The sequence below is a fragment of the Triturus cristatus genome, chromosome 3_2 (assembly GCF_964204655.1).
Source record: "Triturus cristatus chromosome 3_2, aTriCri1.1, whole genome shotgun sequence".
Taxonomy (NCBI): Eukaryota; Metazoa; Chordata; class Amphibia; order Caudata; family Salamandridae; genus Triturus; species Triturus cristatus.
Window position 1 is genome coordinate 421,477,608 of NC_140584.1, and position 26,844 is coordinate 421,504,451.

Consider the following 26,844-nt stretch of genomic DNA (forward strand, 5'->3'; position numbering starts at 1 on the left):
TGATGACCTTTGGCACGTTCCTAGGGAACAGGTCTTTCGCAGAGTACTTTCAAGTCCTCTGGCCCCACACTGTTACAGTGACTGTGACTCTTTGCGTCAACTCAGGTGGGATCAGACCACCCCCCCCCCAACTCGCCCCCCCCTTGTCTGAGTTCTGCCTATTGAGATACATTTGCAACAAAAATTACTTAAAGAACAAATGGAGGACCTGCTTTCAGTGCCCCCAGCCCCTGTCTTAATATCTTCATATTTTCTTCATCGTAATCACCAATATGCTAAAAATACAAATATATTAAAAGGGTTAAAACATTCAGTCACTGCACAATCAATCATATTACAGCTGACATCAACTATTCTTAAAATACAAACATTAAAACCCTTACAAACAAATAAGTTCAAAATATTATCGCTTGGTACAAAAGGAAGATCCGTTATGAGGGTCCCCAACGAAAACTGAATTATAAAGTGCATTTGAATTCTATATAAACATTGACCAAGTATATTTTCAAGACCACCCCATTAATAGCCCCGTTCGGTCTTCTTCTAGTCTTAAGGTTCATAATAATCGGCCATGCTGACCATATGTAAGAAGACACAGAGTTAAAAATGATCGTATTGTCTGACCCAACCAAGATAATGGAGTATCCAACCAGACCTGATGCTACACACGTGGATTAAAGGAAGTAACCAGCGGTTACATGCGGCAACCCAATTTTGTGCACAGTAACAGAAAATGCATAGGGCTATCTTTGCATCCAAATCCATTATGGTGAAATAATCCCTTGTGCTTTCTTTTGTACATATTCCAGCACGGTTCACCTATCCCAAGCTAATCCCGTGCAGTGATCCTTTGTTACAATTTCATATTGTGTGGAGCCCTAACCATTGAATTAACCTTTTTGCGTAAGCCTCCATGGCGCAGATATCCTACGTGAATGAGACTGAAAACAACAGAAATTGACAGCAATTTTGTGGCAGTCTGAAAATCAGTCGCTCGACTTTAAATAGAATAATGTTGCCATTAAATAAGTCCATATGTTACTCTTAGGGAAAATATGATCCACAATAGTTTTGTTTATTTTTTATGACAGAAACATAATTGTTGGGCAGAATTTCATCTTCCACCAAGTGACTTGCAGTCATTTTGTCTCCTGCAGGCGGGCCCGCTTCAAGCGCTCCAACAGTGTGACAGCCGGTGTGCAGGCGGACCTGGAGCTGGAAGGGTTTCCCAGCCTCTCGGTGGCCACAGAGGACAAGGGCCTACAGTTTGGGCGCTCATTTCACAGGCATGCTTCTGAGCCCACAGACTCCAGCACGCAGTACTCCGTGTACAAAACAGTGCACACACAAGGGCAGTGGGCCTACCGGGAGGACTACCAGATGCAGTATGACACCATGGAGGTTCCCCAGGGTGAGGCCTGGCTGGAGAGGGGCTCCCGCAGCTTGCCTGACTCCGGCCGAGCGTCTCCATGTCACAGAGATGGTGAATGGTTCATCAAAATGCTCCAAACCGAGGTTGAGAGGATGGAGGGATGGTGCCAGCAGATGGAGAGAGAAGCTGAAGACTATGACCTTCCTGAGGAGAGTAAGTGTTAGACCTGTCAGCCCTTTGGGTGGTCCCTCCTCATCATTATTTATTTTGTCCCACTTTTGCCTCAAACCCTGTTTGAATTTTTCCTTTTTATTGGGAACCACCAGACTTTTTCGTGTTGCTACAGATTCAGGGAGCCATTTTAGCTACCCCTGAAACTTCTGTCTGAGGGCCTGAAGCACAAAATGGTGGCCTCCCATGACATCACCAGCATCCACTGGAACCTACCAGCACCTTCCAGAACCTTCCAGGAGATTCCAGAACTGTGTGACAGTTGGAAACCGTTTAGAATGTTGGGAGGATAAGAGAAGCAGTTGGCAGTTGGAGCTGGCAGTTGGCACCTGACTGGTGAAGAGAAAGGAGCACAACATTGAAGGAGGAAGGAGTGAAGCAGCAGGGGTGGAAACTTGTGCCTGGAGTGGGGTCCATAAACCCACCCTTGATACTTGTCCCTACTGATGGATCCCAGCCTGTAGCCCTGTGTGGGAAGAAGACAGAAAACCATCCTAAGGACCTGGACAGCAGGAACAGGCCTTAGAAACAAGAAGACAGCAAGATTCTGACCTGAGAACTGGTTTCCCTGGAGCCTGGCGTCGAGTAGCCGAAGACCTGGAGCCCGAGGTGGAGAAGCGGCGCTGACTGAGGTAGCAGACGTCGTACCCGGAGCCGCCTGAGGTCGTAAGAGGGCGCCGGCGGAGGTCGAGTGGAATACCAAGGGTCGAGAAGGAGGTGAACCGAGGTCGAGCGAGCGGCGTCATCGGAGGAGTGAAGTCCGCCCTCCGGAGTCGTCGGAGACCGAGGTCGAGGAGCACCGGAGGTCGGGAGTGAGGATCGCACTCCGGAGTCGCCCGGAACCTGTAAGGAGGAACACCGGAGGTCGGGGGTGAGGATCGCACCCCGGAGTCGCCGGAAGTCGACAGCGAGGCCAGGCCGGCCGACGTCATCGGAGCCGAGAGCGCCATCGGACCGGAGCCGCCCGAAGTCGACATCGTGTGAAGAGACTGCCCGACGCCGTCGAATCGGAGGTCGAGTTCGAACCGAGGCCACCGACATCGGACCGGAACCGCCTACCGGCGTCGTCAAAGAACTGACACTGTGCCGAGGCCGCCGAGACCGAACCGGAACCGCCTCACGGCGTCGACACGACTCCAGCGGCGTCGGAACATCAGAAAAGGGCAGTAAGTGGAGTAGAGGGCGCCTAAGGCCCTGTGGAGACCTGAGAGACTACTCTAAGGGGCTAGGGAGGTGCTGAAACCCACCTGACTGTGCCTGGGGTGAACTGGGACTAACCTAGAGAGGTTGTGTGGAGAGGGAAGCCAGGGCATTGGAATTTCCCCCCCCTTTTGATCTACCTCAGTTTAGGCCTCAGCCTTTGCCTCAGCCAGGGAGTAGCCCCCCTCAAGCCTTCCACACCCTACAAGCTGTACCTGGGCCAAATCAGCCCTTAAGAATTGAAGTGCCATCTGATTCACAAAGTGTACTGTATACTTCTAATTATTTATTGAGGAAACTGTATTTATTAAGTGCTTATCTATTTATTGCTGCACTGAATTTATAGGTCCACAGGACTTGTTGGTGTACAGTATTTATTGGGACAGTATTTATTAGTACAGTATTTATTACCTCAAAGTATTTAATTGACTGTATATATTGCACTTGTATTTATGCCCTGTTATTTATGATCACCCCTATTTATTTCAGCAAACAGCCAGTATTTATTTGACCTGCTCTATTTAAAATGTATATACTGTGATTGTTATTTATTTTCCCAATCAGCAACTAAGAGAAGAAAGATAAAGAAAGCATATTTTCATAATTTTTACGGTGTAGAGTCGTTTTTGGAACGGATGCACGCATGGTTATTGTATGGGTATATTGTATGCTTAGCACTGCGCCTGTTTCCTGACCACTCGAGCCAAGCTACCCCGTTGTGTCGGGAAGGTCCACCACCACCCTGCGGAGTGGGAGTGGGCTGTTTCCAACATAAATTGGTGTTCAGTGGTGGGATAGAGCTGTGCCTACATATACTCAACAATAACTGTGGGTAGTCCATAGGCCTACACCGGGAGTTTTCTCACAGCGGCCTTCCAAATTGTGGGTTTTTGTTTTTTCCAAATTTACTCTGGTGGTGGGAGGAGGTATTACTAAAGGTACCCCCCTGCATTGTTACTGCACAAAACCTGTCCTCTAACCTGAGTGGGCAAGATGGAGTTTGTTCTTGAAGATTTAGAAACATACACTGTGGCCCAACTCAGGGAGTTTTGCCAGCGAGAGGGGGTGTACTGTCCCCCAGGAGCAAAGAAGGGTGCACTTCAAACCAGCTTAAGGGCTTGGGGGGAGGCACGCAGGGAAAGCAAGGCTGAGGAGGAAGACAGGGATGGAGAGCCTGACCCCGAGGGGGCTGAGATGTACCAACCTGAGGTGGGGAACCTGTCAGCAGGGCCCAGGACACTTTCTAGGGGGGGCAGCCGTGCCTCTAGTGGGGGCTTATCCAGCGTGGAGTTAGCAGATCGGAGAGAGAAAAGACAACTCACATGGGATTTAGCAAAGCTGGAGAAGGAGAAAGAGGAACAGAGGTTGGCTCATGAGACGGAGAAAGAGAGGATGGCTCATGAGATAAGACTGAAGGAGATAGAGCTTCAGATCCTAAGAATTGGGGCACCAACTGTTCCTAATGGTGGCAGCCAAAACCAAGAGTCCACTAGGGAATCCAAACCTTACCTGCCAAAGGACATTGTAGCAAGCTATGGGGCAGGTGACGACATCGCCAAGTGGCTCGCGGCCTATGAGGTCTCATTGAGGGCCCATGGGGTTCCAGTGAAGTATTGGGGAGGGGGATTGTACAAATACATGCCTCCAGCTGGTAGGGATGCTTTATTGGCCCTCGAAGAGGAGGAGCAAACCCACTACCCCACCATGAAACTGGCGCTCATCAGGAAGTTTGGACTAACTCCGGAAAAGTACAGACAGAAGTTCAGGGGTAGTCACAAACTGGGCACACAGAATTGGGTGGACTTCCTGGACTATGCAAAGAAGGCATTGGAAGGTTGGATTCAGGGCAGTGAAGTACGGAACTACGAGGAGCTGTTTGACCTAGTATTGAAGGAACACCTACTCGAGAAATGTTTCCCTGAACTGCGGCAACACCTGGTGGATAGCAAGCTGACCAGTCCCCGGAAGCTTGCTGAGGAGGCGGACATTTGGGCTAGTACCCGGGTGTCCACAAGGGGGACTGGAGGGGATACTCAAAAGGCCGGACAGGGCGCCCCCCAGAAGAAAGAAGGAGGGGAAAAGAAAAAGGAGTTCTCCAAAGGCCCCCAAAATAACTTCCAAGGGAAGGGAACAGGATTCACCTCTAAGGCTAACCCACCCAGAAACCCTAATCCTGGCCAGAGTCAGCAGCCAAGGGTTGTCCATTGCTACGAGTGCGGTGGCGTTGGACACTATAAAGGAGATCCGAAGTGTCAGAAACGATCACCCCCTCCCACTGGAGGAAAGCCCCCCGGAGTAGCTAGTGTAGTGCTCGGGGAGGAGATGCCCTTAACTAAGGGAAGGGAGTGGGCGGGTGTCACTTTAGTGTCCCTGGGAGAACGGGAGATGGTTCCTAAGATCCAGGTGCCCGCAAATACCGCAAAGTATGGGCAGTGGATCACCATCAACGGCCAAAGAGGGGAGGCTCTGAGAGACACAGGAGCCAGTATGACTATGGTGCGTAGCCAACTGGTGTCTCCAGAGCAGGTAATTCCCGATGTACTCCACCCAGCCGCGATGGCTGACGGCAGAACAGGTCACTATCCAGTGGCCGAGGTTCCCTTTGAATGGGGGGGGGTTGCAGGTTCACTTCGAGTTGCCGTAAGCCCTGCCGTGCCAGTCGATTGTCTGCTGGGCAATGACATGGAGCACAACGCTTGGAAGGAGGTGGAATACCGGACTCATACCGAGATGCTGGGTACACCTGACTGGGCCTGTGTTAGCACAAGGTCCGAGACTACCCGAAGAGGGAGTTCATTCCGGCTGGAGCCTGGAACAAAGGCCCAGCCAGCTGCCAGTCAAGGGAAGAACCGAGGACAGGAGGAGCCTGCCTCGGCGTCTCCACCCCGTAGGACGGATAGGCCACCGGAGGTGGTGGACCAGGAGTCTGCGGAGGGGGACGTTACCAACCTGGAGGACCTACCCATCCCGGCCGAGTGGCACGTGGAGGGAGGCCCGTCCAGGGAGGAATTCTGCCAGGGCCAGAGGGAGTGCCCTACCCTTGAGGGGCTGAGGCGACAGGCCGAAGCCCAGGCAGCAGGGAACGTTGAAGGGAACTACAGTGTTTACTGGGAGGATGGCCTCCTCTACAGTGAACCCAAGGCACCCCTACATGGATCGTCACGAGCCTTGGTAGTTCCTCAACGTTATCGAGCCTTCCTTTTAGAGTTGGCTCACGAGATACCATTGGCAGGACACCTGGGGCAAGACAAGACCTTCGCCCGTCTTGTCCCACACTTTTATTGGCCTCAGATGAAAGTGTCGTCCGATACCTACTGCCGGACATGTGTGTCTTGCCAAGCCAGTGGGAAAACAGGGGTGAAGCTGAAAGCTCCCCTGGAACCACTTCCTGTCGTTAGCACCCCCTTTGAAAGGGTGGGCATCGACATTGTGGGTCCATTAGATCCACCAACTACAGCTGGTCACAGGTTTATCCTGGTTCTGGTGGATCATGCCACACGGTACCCAGAGGCAATACCTCTGAGGACCATAACAGCACCTGTTGTGGCTAGGGCCCTGATGGGAATCTTTACCCGAGTGGGTTTTCCCAAGGAAGTTGTGTCCGACAGGGGGACCAACTTCATGTCAGCATATATGCGGGCAATGTGGAAGGAGTGTGGAGTGACCTACCGGTTCACAACTCCTTACCACCCCCAGACCAATGGTCTGGTGGAGAGGTTTAATAAAACCTTGAAAGGCATGATCAGAAGTCTGCCTGAAAGCCTGCGGAGGAAATGGGACGTCCTCCTACCCTGTTTACTCTTTTCTTACAGGGAAGTGCCACAGAAGGGAGTGGGCTTCAGCCCCTTCGAGCTTCTGTATGGGCACCCTGTACGCGGACCTCTTAACCTGGTGAGAGACGGATGGGAAAGAACTCCCAGAAAGCTCCCCCAGGATGTGGTGAGCTACATGCTGGCCTTCCGGAGCCAAATGGCTAAGTTGTGGAAGCAAGCTTCTGACAACTTGGAAGCCAGCCAAGCAGTAATGAAGGCGTGGTATGACCACAACGCTCACCCGGTGGAGTTGGAGCCTGGCCAGAAGGTGTGGGTGATCGAACCAGGAGAGCTTAGTGCCCTCCAGGATCGCTGGTCAGGACCCTTTGAGGTGTTGGAGAAGAAGGGTAAGGCTACCTACTTGGTGGACCTGAAGACCCCTCGTCAGCCCCTGCGGGTGCTGCATGCCAACCGCCTCAAACCCCACCACGAGAGGCCCGAAGTCATCTTGATGATGGTGACTGACGGAGGAGAGGACGTGGAAAGCGAGCCTCTCCCTGATCTGTTTGCGTCTCAAGAAAAGGATGGGTCGGTGGAGGGAGTGATTCTCTCCCCATCTCTAACTCCTGAACAGCAGGAGGACTGTCGCCAGGTCCTGGGGCAGTACTCCTCGTTGTTCTCCCTTGTCCCGGGTAGGACTCACCTGTGCGTCCATGACGTGGACACAGGAGACAGCCCACCTGTGAAGTCCAAGATCTACCGGATGTCAGACAAGGTGAAGGCCAGCATTCATAGTGAAGTTACTAAGATGCTGGAGCTAGGAGTGATTGAACCTTCTAGCAGCCCCTGGTCCAGTCCGGTGGTGTTAGTACCGAAAGCTGCACCACCGGGTGCCCAACCAGAACTGAGGTTCTGTGTGGACTACCGGGGACTGAATTCAGTGACAAAGACTGATGCACATCCGATCCCTAGGGCGGATGAATTAATTGACCGGCTGGGAGCTGCCCAATATCTAAGTACCTTTGACCTTACTTCAGGGTACTGGCAGATCTCTTTGACTGATGGAGCAAGGGAAAGGTCAGCCTTCTCCACGCCCAATGGCCACTACCAGTTCTGTGTGATGCCCTTTGGGCTCAAGAACGCACCTGCCACGTTTCAGCGCCTGGTAAACCAGATCCTCACCGGGATGGAGAGTTTCTCTGCTGCTTATCTGGATGACATAGCCGTCTTCAGTAACAGCTGGGAGGATCACTTGCGTCACCTGCAAGCTGTTCTCCAGGCCCTGAGACAAGCTGGATTGACGATCAAGGCCAGCAAGTGCCAGATCGGGCAGGGGTCGGTAGTGTACCTTGGACACTTGGTGGGTAGGGGAACGGTGCAGCCCCTCCAGGCGAAGATCGAGGCCATCATGGCCTGGGAACCCCCCAAGACACAGACTGAGGTCCGAGCATTTTTGGGCCTCACGGGATACTATCGCCGCTTCGTGAAGGGGTACGGTACCATCGTAGCCCCTCTCACGGAGCTCACGTCCAAGAAACAACCTCGACGGGTAGTCTGGACGGAGGCTTGTCAGCAAGCCTTTGAGAGATTGAAGAAAGCCATGTGCGAGGCCCCGGTCTTAAGGGCCCCAGACTTTTCCAAGAAGTTCATTGTCCAGACAGATGCATCAGAACATGGCATTGGGGCAGTGTTATCGCAACTCAACGAAGAGGGTCTGGATCAACCCGTGGTCTTCCTATCCAGGAGACTACTTCCCAGGGAACAGAAGTGGAGTGCAATAGAGCGTGAAGCCTTTGCAGTGGTATGGGCTCTGAAGAAGTTGCGGCCATACCTGTTTGGCTCGCACTTCCTGGTTCAGACCGACCACCGACCCCTTCGTTGGCTGATGCAAATGAAGGGGGAGAATCCCAAGTTGTTGAGGTGGTCTATTTCCCTACAGGGGATGGACTTTCAGGTGGAACATCGGCCTGGAGTGGACCACGCCAATGCAGACGGTCTCTCAAGGTATTTCCGCCTTAGTGATGAGAACTCCCAAGGGGTTGGGTAGCTCTCCCCACTTTCAGCTGGGGGGGACGCGTGTTAGACCTGTCAGCCCTTTGGGTGGTCCCTCCTCATCATTATTTATTTTGTCCCACTTTTGCCTCAAACCCTGTTTGAATTTTTCCTTTTTATTGGGAACCACCAGACTTTTTCGTGTTGCTACAGATTCAGGGAGCCATTTTAGCTACCCCTGAAACTTCTGTCTGAGGGCCTGAAGCACAAAATGGTGGCCTCCCATGACATCACCAGCATCCACTGGAACCTACCAGCACCTTCCAGAACCTTCCAGGAGATTCCAGAACTGTGTGACAGTTGGAAACCGTTTAGAATGTTGGGAGGATAAGAGAAGCAGTTGGCAGTTGGAGCTGGCAGTTGGCACCTGACTGGTGAAGAGAAAGGAGCACAACATTGAAGGAGGAAGGAGTGAAGCAGCAGGGGTGGAAACTTGTGCCTGGAGTGGGGTCCATAAACCCACCCTTGATACTTGTCCCTACTGATGGATCCCAGCCTGTAGCCCTGTGTGGGAAGAAGACAGAAAACCATCCTAAGGACCTGGACAGCAGGAACAGGCCTTAGAAACAAGAAGACAGCAAGATTCTGACCTGAGAACTGGTTTCCCTGGAGCCTGGCGTCGAGTAGCCGAAGACCTGGAGCCCGAGGTGGAGAAGCGGCGCTGACTGAGGTAGCAGACGTCGTACCCGGAGCCGCCTGAGGTCGTAAGAGGGCGCCGGCGGAGGTCGAGTGGAATACCAAGGGTCGAGAAGGAGGTGAACCGAGGTCGAGCGAGCGGCGTCATCGGAGGAGTGAAGTCCGCCCTCCGGAGTCTTCGGAGACCGAGGTCGAGGAGCACCGGAGGTCGGGAGTGAGGATCGCACTCCGGAGTCGCCCGGAACCTGTAAGGAGGAACACCGGAGGTCGGGGGTGAGGATCGCACCCCGGAGTCGCCGGAAGTCGACAGCGAGGCCAGGCCGGCCGACGTCATCGGAGCCGAGAGCGCCATCGGACCGGAGCCGCCCGAAGTCGACATCGTGTGAAGAGACTGCCCGACGCCGTCGAATCGGAGGTCGAGTTCGAACCGAGGCCACCGACATCGGACCGGAACCGCCTACCGGCGTCGTCAAAGAACTGACACTGTGCCGAGGCCGCCGAGACCGAACCGGAACCGCCTCACGGCGTCGACACGACTCCAGCGGCGTCGGAACATCAGAAAAGGGCAGTAAGTGGAGTAGAGGGCGCCTAAGGCCCTGTGGAGACCTGAGAGACTACTCTAAGGGGCTAGGGAGGTGCTGAAACCCACCTGACTGTGCCTGGGGTGAACTGGGACTAACCTAGAGAGGTTGTGTGGAGAGGGAAGCCAGGGCATTGGAATTTCCCCCCCCTTTTGATCTACCTCAGTTTAGGCCTCAGCCTTTGCCTCAGCCAGGGAGTAGCCCCCCTCAAGCCTTCCACACCCTACAAGCTGTACCTGGGCCAAATCAGCCCTTAAGAATTGAAGTGCCATCTGATTCACAAAGTGTACTGTATACTTCTAATTATTTATTGAGGAAACTGTATTTATTAAGTGCTTATCTATTTATTGCTGCACTGAATTTATAGGTCCACAGGACTTGTTGGTGTACAGTATTTATTGGGACAGTATTTATTAGTACAGTATTTATTACCTCAAAGTATTTAATTGACTGTATATATTGCACTTGTATTTATGCCCTGTTATTTATGATCACCCCTATTTATTTCAGCAAACAGCCAGTATTTATTTGACCTGCTCTATTTAAAATGTATATACTGTGATTGTTATTTATTTTCCCAATCAGCAACTAAGAGAAGAAAGATAAAGAAAGCATATTTTCATAATTTTTACGGTGTAGAGTCGTTTTTGGAACGGATGCACGCATGGTTATTGTATGGGTATATTGTATGCTTAGCACTGCGCCTGTTTCCTGACCACTCGAGCCAAGCTACCCCGTTGTGTCGGGAAGGTCCACCACCACCCTGCGGAGTGGGAGTGGGCTGTTTCCAACAGTAAGTGTTTGACAATGTGTATCCCAATGGATGTGGGCAAGATGAAGACATATGGCAAGGCTACATTTATGTGCCCGGTGGTTCCTTGATCCTCAGGATCTGGCAAAATGCTTGCAAATATAAAAGAAAATTTGAAGCTACCAGCAAACTTTGCAATGTTGCTTTCACTCCTTATCCTCTGCTGATACCTAATATTAAAGGCAAAGGCATAGCTGTCTTTTCCTTCTGATCGAGTCCCAGTGTCTGTCATTGGGAGTCGTAGGTCCCTCCTCCTTTCCATGACCAGTTAACTAAAATGCAAATCTCTCCCTCACATCCTTTTAGTTACATGCTGCTATCACGGGCATCCCAGGCCTATCAATTTCCTGATGATCCACTTCCATAACCTGTCAGTGGAGCTGAAGACCTCTCCGTACCCTCTCCATCCAATTTCACTGCCTTAAACTGTGAGGTTCAGCCTTGTTTCTATCCTCCTGGTACAATCCCAATGCTTGTGCCTTTGAGTTCTTCCATGATTAGGACTCTAAAACCCTCAACAGGAGTAGATCTGCGGCTTTGTTGATAATTGTAATTGCAAGACTGCTCTGAGCATATTGCCATGTTCATGATCCCCATGTGGCAAAGGTGTAACTCGGAGCCACTTACAACTGGAAGGCTTCTAAGATTGAATGAATGAATGGGTACCCTTAATGTAAGTAGCACGTGCACCATGAATATCCAACACCACGCTTCTAGCTTAGAATGTATGGATACCATCCAAGCATAAACCTGGATGAAAAGATGTTGATGGTCTGGCCTGGTTTTTTTTTTGCAGTTTTGGAGAAGATACGGAGTGCGGTTGGAAGTGCCCAGCTGCTCATGTCCCAGAAAGTGCAACAGTTTTTCCATCTTTGCCAACAGAACATGGTGAGCATTTCTTGATGCGCTATTGTGGCACTGCTTGAATTTGATGGGTGCCTTTGGGCATGGCCCTTGCTACTCAATCTGTGTTTTTCTGCATATAGTGTTACTAGCCTGAACTGTGTGTCTACTTGATCAGTTATGCAGAAATTGTTTTAGATTTTGCATTTAATCCACTCAGTGGTAATCTCTGATTAGAGAAAATTTGTCAAAAATGCCTTTCTCCCTAATCCAGAGTTCGACGAGGGATGTTATTGATTACCTCCCTACATTGATCAAATATGGCTTTCTTATTTTCGGAACCTTTTTACCTTTTAACTTGTTCAGTAAATGTTTTTAGTTAATACAAACAAACGTTGCACTCCTCCATCTCTTGAATTATGGATGTCAAAACTATATTTTGCATCACTCGCTGCATTTGATCATGCAAAATGATTTCAGTCTTTTAAATAGGGCCTGCAGTGGGTTAGCCTTGTATAACAGAGCTAAGGCGATTGGTGCTTTCACTTCTCTCAATGACCAATTAAGTATATTTAAATGTATAAACAGTAAATATATATGTTATAAACAGCAGGCAGAGTAATCGATTTTTGTATTTTGTGGAAGGTGACACACTTACTGTCCTCCAATGTCCTACCATCAAAGAAGTGCAGATCCAGTTATCATTGTCTCTTCTTTTTATGAAAGCGATAAGGATATTATCAAATTATCTTTAATTTCATTGCGAGAAAACATAAATAACAGTTTGAGAAAAAGGTGTATTTGGTATACATTAGATGCACCCTTAACAAATGAAATGTGGGACATGTTTGATTACCAGATGCTCCTCTGGGGTTCAAGATTGGATGAATTCAAGATCACAGAGTCAAGGGTTAATAACTTCGGAACCAACTACTTGCAAAGGTTGGAGTAATGCTTATGGTGGGAATGTATTTTCCACATGGTACGTCATATCTCTTGTGCGCCTATTCCTATCACAGCGAGACGTTAGTAATGCTCGACAAACAGAACATTTATCTTATATATTCAAAAGCTCAAACTGGGGTATACCATCTCACATCCTGAGGTAGTTTTCAGAACCTCCAACCTTAGAATAATACAGGGGTTACCGGATGTATTCTTCACCTCGCCAATTGTCTTTTCATTTATACTCCATGTTTGGCAAATGTTTTAACGGCCTGATTCTTTCTATTCAATTGTGTGATGCAAGGTAAGTATGTGTGAAATTTCAAGAAAATACCTGAACAGTTACTAAACTCAGCATCCAAGTAATTAAGTTACATGATGGAAGTTCATGTGGCAACCTGTTTTTCAAATCTTAATTGTCTCTAGATAAAAAATATTAGGATAATTATACTGAGACATTAAAAATAATAACCTGGAAGAGTACCGATAGTTAAAAAGGTTAAGAATATGGGTAAGAGAAAGGCAATGGTGAAAGTTAAGTTGGTACAGGAAGTACAGTGTGGATAAATATAAAAGAAAAAAACAAAGGGATATAGAAAAAATAAAAAAGATCATGCAGTGGGCACAGAGGTTCCTCTGTACGCATGAAGGAACAAAGATGGAAACGCAGCAGGGTAAAACATTCAAAGGGAAAGGGAACCAAAATTAAAAAACAAACACAGGACGTTTAGGGGGATTGCCATGCAAATATATATAATAAATGAAATCCAAGATGTGTGTCATGTTTTTCCAAAAAGGTGATCCAAAATTTCTGAATATTGATAAAGCAAAATAGGAGACCGCAAGTTCATCACTTTAGATTAACATCTATGTGGTCCTAAGACAAAATCCATGGAACTATCCAAGTTATGGTTCTCATTTACTCTTCTTGTTCCTTATTATCGAACACATTTCTTTGTTGGTGAATCCATTTAAAACTAAGAATTATTGTTTCTACCTGTACTGTGTTTTATTCTTTGTTTCTCAATTTCTCTATTTACAACTTTTCTATAGTTTGGCTCTACCTATTCATCCTGGGCAAGTATTAATACGGTATTTTGCGGTAGCAAAAGGTCCAATTTGCTAAATGAAACAACTTGCGATCCCAAAATGGCTTTTTTGTATGTACCCAACCCAAATTGCGATTTGGTAACCAATTACTAAATTGCAATTTGGGTTTGCAACTACATACAGGGCTAGTATTTGGAAGGGGCGTGTTTCGGGCATCCCTTCCAGCAGGAGGGGGATGTATTAGTGTTGTGCAACTGAAATCTTGTTACAAAACATTAATATTTCACAGACTACACAAACGTAGAGGTACCCCATACGCAAATGTTCCGTGAATGTTTATTTTTTTTTAAGAGTAGCTAGTTCTCTTTTATCACTGCATAGTCTTAAACAAACATTTACAATGCAATGGTCTCGGCATTGTTAAAGTTAGAGCTATTCGCATTGCTCATGACATTATTTTTGTTTATGTTTTTGTTTTTAAAACATTTAAAGAAACGGAAAAATGCATTAGATGAGAAACATAGACAAGATGGCTTACCTGAGACACGCAACCTGCAGCATACATACCGGGCAAAGCACTCCATGCACGACGCTGCACGGAGACGACACGGGCCGGGGTAGACCTGACAAAGAAACAGAAAAAAAAATTAGATGAGAAAGAAAGACAAGATGGCTTACCTAAGACCCGCAAACAGCATCATACATACCGGGCAAAGCACTCCTTGCATGACGCTGCATGAAGACGACACGGGCCGGGGTAGACCATAAAAACAAACAGAAAAATGCATTAGATGAGAAACATAGACAATATGGCTTACCTGAGACACGCAACCAGCAGCATACAGTCCTAAACCGGCCCCCACACTTGCTGATGGCCCCCAGCGCCTGGATACCCTTAGGGGTGATAAGTTCGAGTCTTACCAATGTGGATTTTTTTTTTTTATCATTTGGGTGAACCCCAACTATTCTCACAGCACAGCCCAATCGTGATGCTGGCTGCTATTGACATAATTGGTGTAACATCTCATATTACATCACCCACCCATTACTGTAACCTTTATACTTTGCATTTGTTTGCCCATATTACTTCTTCATTGTAAGGAGAGATGGGCGTTCTTTTGTTCCTGGGAGTGGGTTAGAAATAGTTTCTAGGCATTGAAGCAACATGTACATGAGTAAAACCTCTTGCATGTACACATTGATATAACCAACTGGAGCCAAGGTCAATAGGTCTTGCTTTAATGTAAACATTAATCTTAGCACATTAAAGCCAGGCCGATTGGTTTGCCAATGTTTGTATAAAATAGACTCTCCAGTAGTAGCTACGTCAAGCAGTCAAACCTTACTGCAAGAGGTGTAGCATCCAATAAAATCAATGTCCAGTCACAACTGTATCTTTTAAAAGCAGCACACCTTTCATTACATATAATAGATGTAGGAGGGTGGAACTGAGGAACACAAAAGCAAAAGGCCATAGTACATCTGAAGCTGAGAAACCGCCCCAAACATTAAGGTGCTATAATATAACAAGAATAAAGTGCAAGTCTATGGAAGTATTGTATCTTGTGCGCTGGAGATACTGATTATTTGATAATATCTGTATGGTTCTCAAGGCATATATGTGGCTGATAGATTGTTACTAATGCATAAAGCATTCTGTAATATACTGCAGGTTCTTCAAGATTACTAGCCCCCAAGAGGGTACAACTCAGTGACTTCAAACAACGGTGACTGACAATTTGACTGTAACTTTCAAACCCACTATAGAAAAGTGACTTGGAATTCCCAACCTACAGAAAGGAAGATGTGTGGTTTGCAAAAGCAGCTAGCCTCAAAGCAAGTTCTAGGTCCCACATAACATCAGCGATCTGGAGGTCGATGAATGGGAGGTGTATGGTTAGGGAGAGATGGGATGCTGGTCGCAGTCCAAGAGGGGAAAAATTATGATATTGGAAATGTGGTAGCACCAAAAATAGATCTTGATAGACCTTCTGCTACCCAACTTTGAGGTCCATATCTCACAAACAGCTGGCTAAAGTCTGTTTGTTTATTTTGTCGCTGTACTCCCAGAATTGGGCAACTCACTGTTTCCCACCTGCTGAGAGCAATGACTCTTAGGGTTAGGGTCCTACCCACCTTTACACTGTGCTATCTCTGCATCTGCACATCATGGGCAGAAGACTCAAATTGTTGAGTATCAGTGTATACCTTAGTCACTAGGGCACAATCCTAGGACAAAGTTTGAAATTGGATAAAACCTTTGTAACCGGGTCTGGAATAAGGAATGGGGCTCTCAGAAAGTCAGGGTTGGGAGTTAAGGTACAGGAGAGGCTCACCGCTCTCCGGTACATGCACTTCTTTGACCCTCGTAGAAAGCACCTTAGTCTTTGTCTTAGGAATCCTGAATAACAATTCTTTTTCTGAGTAGGGGTGCTTACTCCTGACTTTTGAATTTCCAAAAGTAATACACGCCTACTAATGGGAACATGCTCTGTGAAGAGCCCAGTGTCTGGCAGCTCTTCTCCTATCCAAGGCATTGTAACACCAATCTTTACAGAAGGGCCCAAAAACAGGTTATGCCACGTGCAATATCCATAGCTCAGTCTGAGCCTGTCTACGGCAGATCTTCCCAAAGCAGCTGGCAATAGAACGGAAGGCATCAATTCTTGAAAGGAGTATTTATGACAGGGAAACCGTCCAGGGGATATGTATCATGATTGCAGTCAGACCTGTATTTCTGACTGTACGGATTCCCACCCCAAGCCACCTCCACCACCAACACGAACACCACCAAAAGACCTCTATCAGCAACTCCCAGCTGCAATATAGTCTTCCTTGCCGGCCGCAGGGGCTTCCACATAGTTCCCAGTGCACGACAAAAGGAGAACATTTATATAATTTCAGGGATGTTTATTCCAGGAATGACAGCCCATTGTTCTACATGTTTGTTTTTTCGTTTTCCCCTTTGTCTCATTATTCCTGGCATTTTTTCACTCTTCATATATTTTGTCAATGTCTTCTGATTCCTCATGTCTTCATTCTTTTCATTGTGTAATTTTAATTTACTGTTTCTTGGCACCTTCACCTCCTCTTTTCTTTCTGTGTTTACTTTCTGGTTCTTTGCGTCTTCCTTCATCGACATTCTCATGACTAATATAATATTCTTCTCAGGCTTCTTGCTCTGTTTTTCCTTTTCAGTCTTTGTCTTTTTTCTGTCTGTTCCCTTTTGTCTTTTACTCTCATCCTTATTCTAACAACATTTTGGTCGCCCTTTTTTGCACTGACTTGTCGAAAAGCTCGTCTCCTCATTGTTATTCACTCTGTGGTACTTTTTCCTCAGCCAAGTAATGTCTTTGTTCCTAGAGTTTGTTTTTCCTGGTTTCCACCATGCCACCATGGACTGCTCCCCTTCCTTCTCTGTGTGCTTCTGATTTAGCTCTTAACCCCTTCTCCTTTCCTTCCAGGACCCCAATGCATTTCCGATTCCCACTTCGCAGGATCTGGCTGGCTTTTGGGACCTCCTTCAGCTTTCTTTTGAGGATGTTAGTCTAAAGTTTGCAGAGCTTCAGCAGCTGAAGAACAATGGGTGGACCCTCCTGGAGCCAAAGGTACAGTTGTAAATGATGAATGAATGATGATGTTTGTGGAGCATAGTGTACTACCAGGTAAACATGAGCGGTCGGGAGTACCGAACCAGATTCTGTGTTACTAAGAGGTTATCAGGTTCAGCCTTCTAGATGAAGAGGGTATCTAGCCAAAATCATATGTAAGTTCATGCTTTAATAGGGGATGAACAACGAACGTACCCACAGGAGACTGACGCAGAATCGTGAGCTGGAGTAGGCAGTAACAAGCATATCTCTCCCACACTGTAAAGACTATGCAGTAGCAAGAGCGAAGTTCAGTGCACTCTTGATTCTCCATAATATTGCCCATGTGGAGTACCCAGCATATTGGAGCACCAGATTTAATGGGTGCGCCCCCAACAGAACTCTGAAAACTATGGACCTCATTTATGAGAAGTGACGCATCGCTGCGTGAAAGCAGCGATGCGTCACTTCTCAGTGCGCCCTCCTTGCGACACCAATGATGCGTCATATTTATAATATGACGCATCATGTCGCAAGGAAGGACAGATACGTCAGTATAACTGACGTATCTGACGGCGCAAAAAGTGGCGCATTGCTGGGGTTGTGTCGGAAGCCTGACGCAACTCCAGCAATGTTCCTTTCACATGGGGCAAGCCCCATGTGAAAGGGCCTGCGTCACCCTTACGCCTGCCATGAGGCAGGCGTAAGGTTTTGACGCATTGGTGTCCTAGAAGTGACGCAGCGAAATCTCATAGATTTTGCTGCGCCACTCCTATGACCCTTTTTTGCGGGGGAACGCCCACCCTGCATACATTATACCTGGCGCAGGTATAATGTAGTGCAGGGGTTTACGAAGTGACGCATCTACCTAGATGCGTCACTTCGTAAATATGGCGCAACATGGCGCATGTTTTAAGCCATTGGTGCGTCACAAAAAGTGACGCACCGGTGGCGCAAAAGTGACGCAGGGGCTCATAAATGAGCCCCTATGTCTTTGGGTCCTTAAAAAGTGCCACGTCCTTGCTACGTCCTCATTTAAACTTCTGTGGGCCAGTTTTATTGCAGGTGGTGCGGCAGATGCACCATCTCCCCCAACCCACCACCCCACCTGCAAAGCTTTAACCAAAGTTTGAGTTCACCGCCTGGCTAATGATCATTTTACATTGCAAAGTAGCTCCTGTGTCCACAGTGTGAGCTGCTACAGTAGCAGGATTACTGTGGGCTCTCAGTGTGAGAGCTATTTCCAAAGACAGACTCCCCGCCCCAAATTTGGGTAAATGTAACTAATATCCTCTATGCACAGAGAGCTCTTTTTTAACTCATGGGAGACATTTGTGGATTTTCTCATTCCGCAACGATCCTGCTACAAAGGTGACCATACACAGTGCAGAGACGTTGGGATCTATTTCAAGGGTTTGGTTGCAGAAGGCATCTGTCATAGACACAGATGGAATGGGAAGAGAAACAGAGGAGGGACAAAGAAAAAGAGAATGAAAGAAGTATGTTAAAAGGTGAAATTGAGCAACTGATAAATTGAGAAACGTGACGAGCAGTGCACTAACTTTAATATCATAGGGGATCTTAATCTCCACCTTGAGGACTGCCAAAACGGTGAGATTGCCGACTTTCTGGCAAATCTTGCAGCCTGCCAATTACTACAATATGTTCCCAGGTCTACTCATATGGCCTGGGCTGACCACTTTCTTATTTCTATAGCACTTCCCTATATGAGAGAGCTATACGAGAGCTTAAACCAGATGAAAAAAAACTGTAAAGTTCTTCAACGGGCGTTGAGATGCAAATATGATCCTGCTCTCAAACTACAAAATTGATCTGCCGTCAAGACCTATCATAAATCTATACGGAAGTCACGCGCTGACTATACTGCGGAAAAAATTAAGAACAGTAACAATCCGGCTAAAAGTATTTTCTCTCTGCTAAATGATAATAAAAATCCTCCATCAGCTAGGGCTTCCACCACTCTTTCCAACTGTCAATGTGAGGCCATAGCCACTTTTTTTGTTAAAAAAAATGAGGACATCTACAAATATTTTCCGCCCACTATTAATAGTGAAGAGCGTACTGATCACACCGGTTGCTCGGGTACTCTTTTAGCCTTCTTCCGAGCACTATCCTGTGAGAAAGGTGAGGATTCTTTTCTACAAAATTAAATCAGGATCTCCAGCTGATCCTTTTAAGGCTGATCAGCTTTTATAGTTCCTACCCCTACTCTTACCCACGCTCTGCGAATTGATAATCCTGTCCCTAGCATCTACAGTCGTTCCTATCTCATGGAAACATGCCAAGGTTATTCCTCTGCTAAAAAAGCCTACCTTGGATGCTTCCAAACGTGAAAGCTTTCGCCCAATCTCTCTACCCCCTTTTGCGGTGAAAGTCACAGAGTCCTCCATTAACTCTATCCTTATCAAATGTATAGAGGCCAACAACATTCTAGACCCGGCGCAGAACGGTTTCAGACCTGGCCACATCACTGAATCTGCTCTGCTGGCAGTGACTGAACAACTGCGGAGCACCTTAGATGAAGGCCATACCTCTGCACTGATTCTCCTCGACCCTAGTGCCACTTTTGACACTGTATCTCATAAAATCTTGTTGCAGCGCCTCAAAGAGACACTGCTCTCAACTGGTTTGTATCTTTTCTATCAGACAAATCCTTTCAAGTAATCTCTCTACCCTATGGCTCCCAGAAGCAGCTTGTTCATCATGAGGTTCCCCAGGGCTCGGCTTTGAGCCCAACATTATTAAATATCTATGTTCAACCCCTGGCGGAATTTGCAAAAAGCAGGGGCCTTTCCATGGTCTCATATGCTGACGACACTCAGCTTATTTCGCTATCCAATACCTCTGACCAACACACCACCAAGTTTCGAAATTACATGATGGCTATTGCGGAATGGATGATAGCCAACTGTCTGCACATGAATGCAAGTAAATCAGAGATCCTCCTCATAGGCAGGGATACACATCTTTGGAGTAATCAGTGGTAGCCTACTGCGTTGGGAGTCTCTCCCACCCCTAAGGATACCGTGAAAATCCTGGGCGTGTGGTTAGATAGTGCACTTACCTTTCAGGCACAGACAAAATCAGTGGCGGGTAGCTGCTATGGACTCTTATGTGGTATGAAGCCGCTGCTCGGTTTCTTTGACACTCAAACACGCCAAACCATCATCCAGGCTACTATCCTTTCTAGACTGGATTACTGTAACTCTCTGTATCTAGGTGCCAATAAGGCAGGCATCAATCGATTACAGAGGGTGCAAAATGCTGCTGCCCATACCCTCTTTACCCTCCAGAGGTCTTGCCCCACGTCCAAATACATACATAAACTACACTGGCTCCCGGTAGAAAAAGGAATTAAATTCAAATCTCTGTGCATTGCTCACAGAATTTTCTATGCCCAAGCCCCTTCCATTCTAGCCAATCTTCTCATCCCCTATGTACCGGAACCCGTCCTCCGCTCCTTGTACAAACATCTGCTATGCCCTTCCCCCCCAGTCAGACGAGCCCGGACGGGTGGCTGCTCCTCCAAGTTTTGGCTGCATCTCTCTGGAATGCTCTCCCGAGCACTATCAGGAACCTACAGGACCTTGAGGTTTTTAGGAGGACATTTAAGACCTGGCTCTTCCCTTGATTTTTTCTTCTGTTACCTCCTCGCCCTTTGGTCATTACCTGCGGATCTAGTGCTGGGACGCCCCGTCATGCGCTCTACAAATCCAATAACATAACATAAGCTTTTTTTTTTTACAAATGCAAAACCACTTTTTGCAAAATAAAAAAGTTGGGTTTACACTTGTAAAAGGGTTTACTTACATGAAATTTTTAGTATCAGTAAAGTTACTCTCAAGAACGGTTAGCAACTGTGAAGTGGCTGTTCCAAGATTCCGATATAACCTGATTAGTTGTGCACACCTACTAACTTACAACTTTGCAGGCATTCTTTCTGTCTAGTTTCACCTTAGAAAAGGACATAGATTTATTTCTACAACAAGTAGAAGTAAATTCCTTGCCAGGGTGGAAAGGTGAATGAAACCACCCCCAAAGTCCTGGAATGTAGGAGGCTGGTTTTCGCCATGAGGAAAATTATTTTCACTGGTGCTCAAAATACAAAAGCATAAATGTGGCATTTCCTCATTCACTACTGTGCAAAAAACTGTGCATGTGAAAATTAGGCCTGGGCAATAATTTCGTTCCGTTCGCGGAAATTGCGATAATTTGACATTTTTGCGTTCCGCGGAGAGCGCGAAAATGTCAAAAATTCCGGTTTCCGCAGCTTGGCGATAATTTGTTTCTTGCTCGCGCTGTAAAATGATACATTCTCGCGCGCGCGCGATCGCCTTACCTGAATCCCTGCGTTCGCCGACAAGTTTTCTTGATCCGGTCGCGTTCTCCATGAGATGTTGTATTGTTTTTAGCCATTTGCGCTGTCTCGCGACAGTTCGCGCCCGCAGTGACGTCATGCGTCGCGCGATCACGTCTTTCTTCTCGCGATCATGCACCGCGAGAACAACTCAAAACAAGATGGCCGCGCCCGCAAGCAACCACATGGGTAAGTTGGCGACCCGCAACCATGCAGAAAATCTCGCGAACATGCCGGAAAAAAACTTCCGCATCTTTGCGATATTTCTGCTTGTTTGCGATAATTTTAAACATTCTCGCGATAATTTGCGAAGGTTAATTCCGCAAATTCCGCCCACCCCTAGTGAAAATGCCTTAGCAGAATCATAATTGCAAATGCACAAACAATCTTCACAGAATATCTCTGGACACCTGTGATACTCTGGGAACGTGCATACCCTGGGAAACCTTTCTGAATTTCCAAAATGATTAGGTTTAGAATCAAGTGAGGTTGTAAATCTCCAGGTGCAGATGAATTCCTTCGTATTTTTAAGATTTGGGACAAGAATGGAAAAGGAATGCAGAAGTGAGTGGTGAGCAGCAGAAAACAATATAGTGTTTTCCAAAAGAGAAGAGTTGGAGAAGGAAGTGCACAGAAAAAAGTGTAATGGGAGCCCAGGGTGTTTCAAAATTAGAATTAGGGAGTGAAAAAAGCAGATTGGTAAGGTTAGGGAGAAGAGAAAATTGAAAAATTTGCCTGAAGAGGTTGGAAAATATTGTGTAGTTATGTAATAGAGAGGAAGAAAGGAAATGTTACTTACCTGTAAACTTAGTTTTTTTCCATCTGAAATCGTAAATTCATAAAGGCTAGGATATCTCAGTGCATGTGCGAGATCCCAGAACACATTTTTTTTTAAACTTTTGTTTCCCAGCCCAATCAATAAAAGAAAGTATGCATAACCTAGAAAGATTTACTGTTTTCCAGATAACCAAAATGGTATAAACAGCAGTACATTTGGCTGAGAAATATTACTTAAAATTGCTTAAGCAACATAAAATAAAAACAGGAAATATTACTTTAATATAAAAAATAGTACACAGAGTGTAATTCAAAGCTGCCTCTTTCAGAACCTTGGCAGCCTACACTGTGCCATCAAAACCAGTTCAGTTAGACAGTCCATTTTTATATCATTAGGAAAATATATAAGAACAGTCGCCGTTTTCAGCGTAATCACTGTGGGAAGGGCGTTTTTTTAAGTCAGACAGAATACCCATGGCGATGAACTAGGAACACACGTAAGTAATGTTTCATTCTTCGCCATGGCATTTTCTCTTATATTCATAAAATGCAGACTACAGTAGCAATCAAGCCCAACGTTAACAGTGCAATCAAAGCCAAAGAGATTAACCTTTAGGCAGATGACTCACCAGGGTAGCCATTCCAGAGTCAGCATCCAGGCAATAATGCCTAGGAACAGCCTGGGCTCATCTCCAAGTGCCTACTTTACAAGTGTCAGGAATAGGGGTATTCCTTAACAAAGCTGCAGTAGCAACCTTTCATCTAGTAAGGTTAGCTTTAGTCTTACCAGGGAAGGGTCTATTAGCTTTCACATAACAGGTGACAATGCAAGAATCTATCCACCTATCTATAGTCTGCTTAGACTAGGCTAAACCAGTCCAGATAACACCTTCATTAACAAAGAGTAGCTTGACTTTACAAAACTCTTTAGTCTTGTCCAAATAATATCACATTGCCCTTTTAACTTCGAGAGTATGCAAATCCCTCTGTACCTGGGACGTAGGGTTTGGGAAAAACATAGGCAAAGACTAAGTCTGATTTATGTGGGAATTCTCCCCCAAATTTTTGCAATGAAAAAATGTAATGGTTCATCAGTACAGACAACATAAATCTCACTCACCTTTCTGGTAGAAGTATTTGCCAATGATAAAGCCACTTTCCATAAAGGGTGGCGTTGATCAACTTAGTGCAATGGTTAAAAAGGTGGTCCCATTAACTAAAGAGAACTACATTTAATTTCCAGTGTGGAGGAAGTCATGTAATTAGAGGAAACACTTTCATAAGACCTTCCAGAAATTCCTTCATCACTGGAATGATGAAAAAAATTACTTACGGTAAGAAATGATGGCAGCCAAATGCATTCTACTAAAAGAAATCTGCAAAGCAACGTTTTCCAGATATATTGTCACTTCCTGGCTTGTTCCCAAGCCCACTTGCCTGTTGACACACCATATCCAAAACCTCCTCCAATGGAGTGTATAAAAAGACCTTGTAGGAGGGTGCTTTGCCTCCCTCAGAACGGCCATACGGTTATCAGTTAACTTCAAATGTCCATACGCGATGACCTGAGGAGGCAGGCAGTAAAGTTGAGTGGTGGTAGACTGAGATGGAAAATTCCATCATAAATCTCTTGTGTGGCAGAATGTATATCTGAAGAAGGTCCGGTTACCACCATTGACAGGGCCAGTCCAGTGCAATGAGAATCATCTTCGCCTTGCAGAGTCTGAACAGGCTGATCACCTTAGACAGAAGAGGATTTGAAGGAAATGTGTGGAGAAATCCTCTCGGCCACCTTATCAAAAGTTAACAATTACCCAGTGACTGAGGTTCTGAAAATCTGGAGGTGTTTAAATGTTGCATTTTGCATTTTCTTCTGCTGTGAACAAATCTATTCCTGGATGCTTCAACAAGAAAATATGTCTGACAACCCCTCATCGTTTATTTCTCACTCATGCTGTTCCAGCAAATGACAACTGAATCCATCTGCTTTTGCATTTCGAAGTCCTGAAAGATGCTTCACAGTCAGTTGTATTCCCCTTGCAAGCAGCCAGCGCCAAGTCATCCGATCCTCTTTGGAGAGGACTCTGGATTTCATACACCCTTGCTTGTTTAGATATCACATAGCTGACATGTTATCCATCTGAAGAAGAAAAGGAGCTAGCTTCATCGCTCGGAATGGATTTTAGAGCAAAATGAGCACACCCACCGTAAACAAGTTGATTTGGTATCCATTCCCCATTGATACCACAACTATTGAGTAGTAAGATTGTCCATTTGAGCAATCCATACTTCTAAAGAGGCGTCCGTCACCATGGTCTGCGAAGAAAGCACAGGACGAGGGGCACTCCAGCCACAAGGTTTTCTTTTTTTTTTACCATCACCTCAAGGATTAGAGGGCATGACATGACAGCTGTACCTTGTCATCCCAACTCTGTGACTTCTGGCACCAGCGATCTTCAGAATATTGCTTGCAGAGATCTCATGTGTAACCTTACATCCAACACTAGAGTGATGGATGAGGCCATGGATCCCAGAAGAGACAAACTTAAAGGTACTGCATGGTTCGGAGTTGTAGGCGTTTCTGATGAACGCAAAGAAATATGTCTTGAGAAAGAGACATGGGTTTTTTTCCGTGCCTAGGGACTCTCTAAAGTATGAAATAGTTAGAGTAGGACTAATGATGAGTTTTTCACAGTCAGGGGAAAACCTTGGGGCATATCATCAAGACAATTATCGCCGCTTTATCGGCCGTTTTCGCCCGGAAAGCGGCGATAATTGTATCACCCTATCACCATGGACACGCTAACGCGTGTTTCCATGCCTCAACGCCCTTTCCCTTAACGCCCAGCTTTGCATCTCTAATGCGATGCAAAGTGGGCGTTCCTCCCCAAAATAACTGGAGAAATGTTGCTAACCGACATTTCTCCAATTATCAAGCTGCACGCTAACATGCAGAGTGAAAAGAAAAGTAGCGCTAACCTTAGTTATCGCTACTTTCCTTACACCTGCTTTCAGGTTGACTTAGCCATTATATCCAATGGAAGGTGGATATAATGGCTAAGTCCATCCTGTCCTATCAGCAAGGTATCGCCTGTTTTTTGTGCGATTATCGCTGGTTTTCCAGCGATGATCGCACATTATGTAGCTATCGCTGGTATTTTTATCGCTTTTGAGATAAGCGTCGCTGATAGCGCGCTATCTCAGCGATGAAATAGAGGTAGCAGGCAATAATTATCCTAGCGCTAAGTGCGCTTAGCGATAATTATCGCCCCCTCTTGATGATATGTTCCCTAGTTTGCAAAATAGGTTTAGCCTTGAATAACCAGTCATCCAGGTGCTAATAGACACTCTCTTTTCATGGCGGTAAGCCACTGCAACTGCTACAATGTTTGAAAAATTCCTGGGAGCTGGCTTCAGTCCAAAAGGAAGACCTTTGTATTGGTAGTGCTATGCCAACTTTGAATCTCAGATAAAATCTCTGATGTGCACATATGGGCATATGAAAATAATCATCCTGAACATTTTAACGGCACTTCCAGTTTCCCTGTTGAAGATGTGGAAACAATTTGAAGGAGAGCCAGCATCCTAAATTTTTCTCTTGTCATCTATTTGCTTGCTCTTTCCAAATCCAAAATGGGATAGAAGTCTTGTTTGGGGCCTCTCTTGTTGATAAGGAAACAGCACAAGTAAACTCTTTTGGTCAACTGATGTCCCTGCACTGACTCTCTCATACCTTTCTCCAAGAGTACTGAGAGCTGAAATGGCCGGTCCAGCATTGCAGGATTTGAGCCGCCTTGTAGATTCGGAGGAGTGGTAGTAAAAAATCTAATGTTTTACCCATTCTGAGAAGTGGTACTGAAAATCAGATTTTTTTACCCATTCTGTACTCTATTTAGCTCTCCCACATCTTTTGTAATTGCCTTCCATGTCTATAGATGCCGGAAATACTTATGCCCTCTGGGTGCCCATTGGTGGTGGCAGAGAGAAGAAGCCATTGCTTTGTATGTGCTTTCCTTGAGGCAGCAGAGGGCTTCTGACTGTTACCTCTTCCACAAAAAGGCTTTTGCTATTTAAGACTGCAGATGGTGATGTATTTGCTCCATCTGTTGCCTTCTAGAGAAGGTATGTGTGAGTGTTGCCTGCTCATTCTGAAGGACCGAAACTGAATACAGGGAAATTCTTTTCTAACCCCATGACTTAAAATGCCCCCCTCTGATTTCATCTTCTGACTCTCCTCATCTGCCTGAGATCTGAAAAGAAAAGAACTGTTAAACAGCAATTTCAGCATTTTTTGCTGAACTTGTTGGGGTAAAGAGCTTTGTCTAAGCCACAAAGAATGTCTCACACCCACGGAATGGCAAACATCTGCTGTCGCTAACAGGGACGGCTCCTCTGCAATGGCGGAAGAGCTTTGCCCCACAGCCTGTGCCAGCAGATGATAAATAAAGTGACAATAACAAAGTTATTGTCATTTTATTTATTTTGTCTGAGCCCCGCAATACGATACCTATAGGGCAGGGTCAGGCATGTCAGGGAGGAGGAGTAAAGTTCACTCATAAGTGCGCATGTGTGCTTGGCCGGCCTTCCTAGGCCGGCCAAACACGCATGCCCACTTATGTTACTCCA

The 26,844-nt window shown here is 46.3% G+C and overlaps 1 protein-coding gene across 2 annotated transcripts in view; it reads left to right on the forward strand.

Annotated features, from left to right (window-relative positions):
- Positions 1-26,844, forward strand: part of DLGAP3 (DLG associated protein 3) — a 1,216,386-nt gene that overhangs the window by 1,175,106 nt on the left and 14,436 nt on the right. For both annotated transcript variants that reach the window (XM_085648009.1, XM_085648010.1), the window contains 3 exons: positions 1,158-1,585; positions 11,432-11,523; positions 16,938-17,081. In XM_085648009.1, coding sequence (XP_085504135.1) covers positions 1,158-1,585; positions 11,432-11,523; positions 16,938-17,081 — 664 coding nt within the window. The remainder of the gene's footprint in view (positions 1-1,157; positions 1,586-11,431; positions 11,524-16,937; positions 17,082-26,844) is intronic.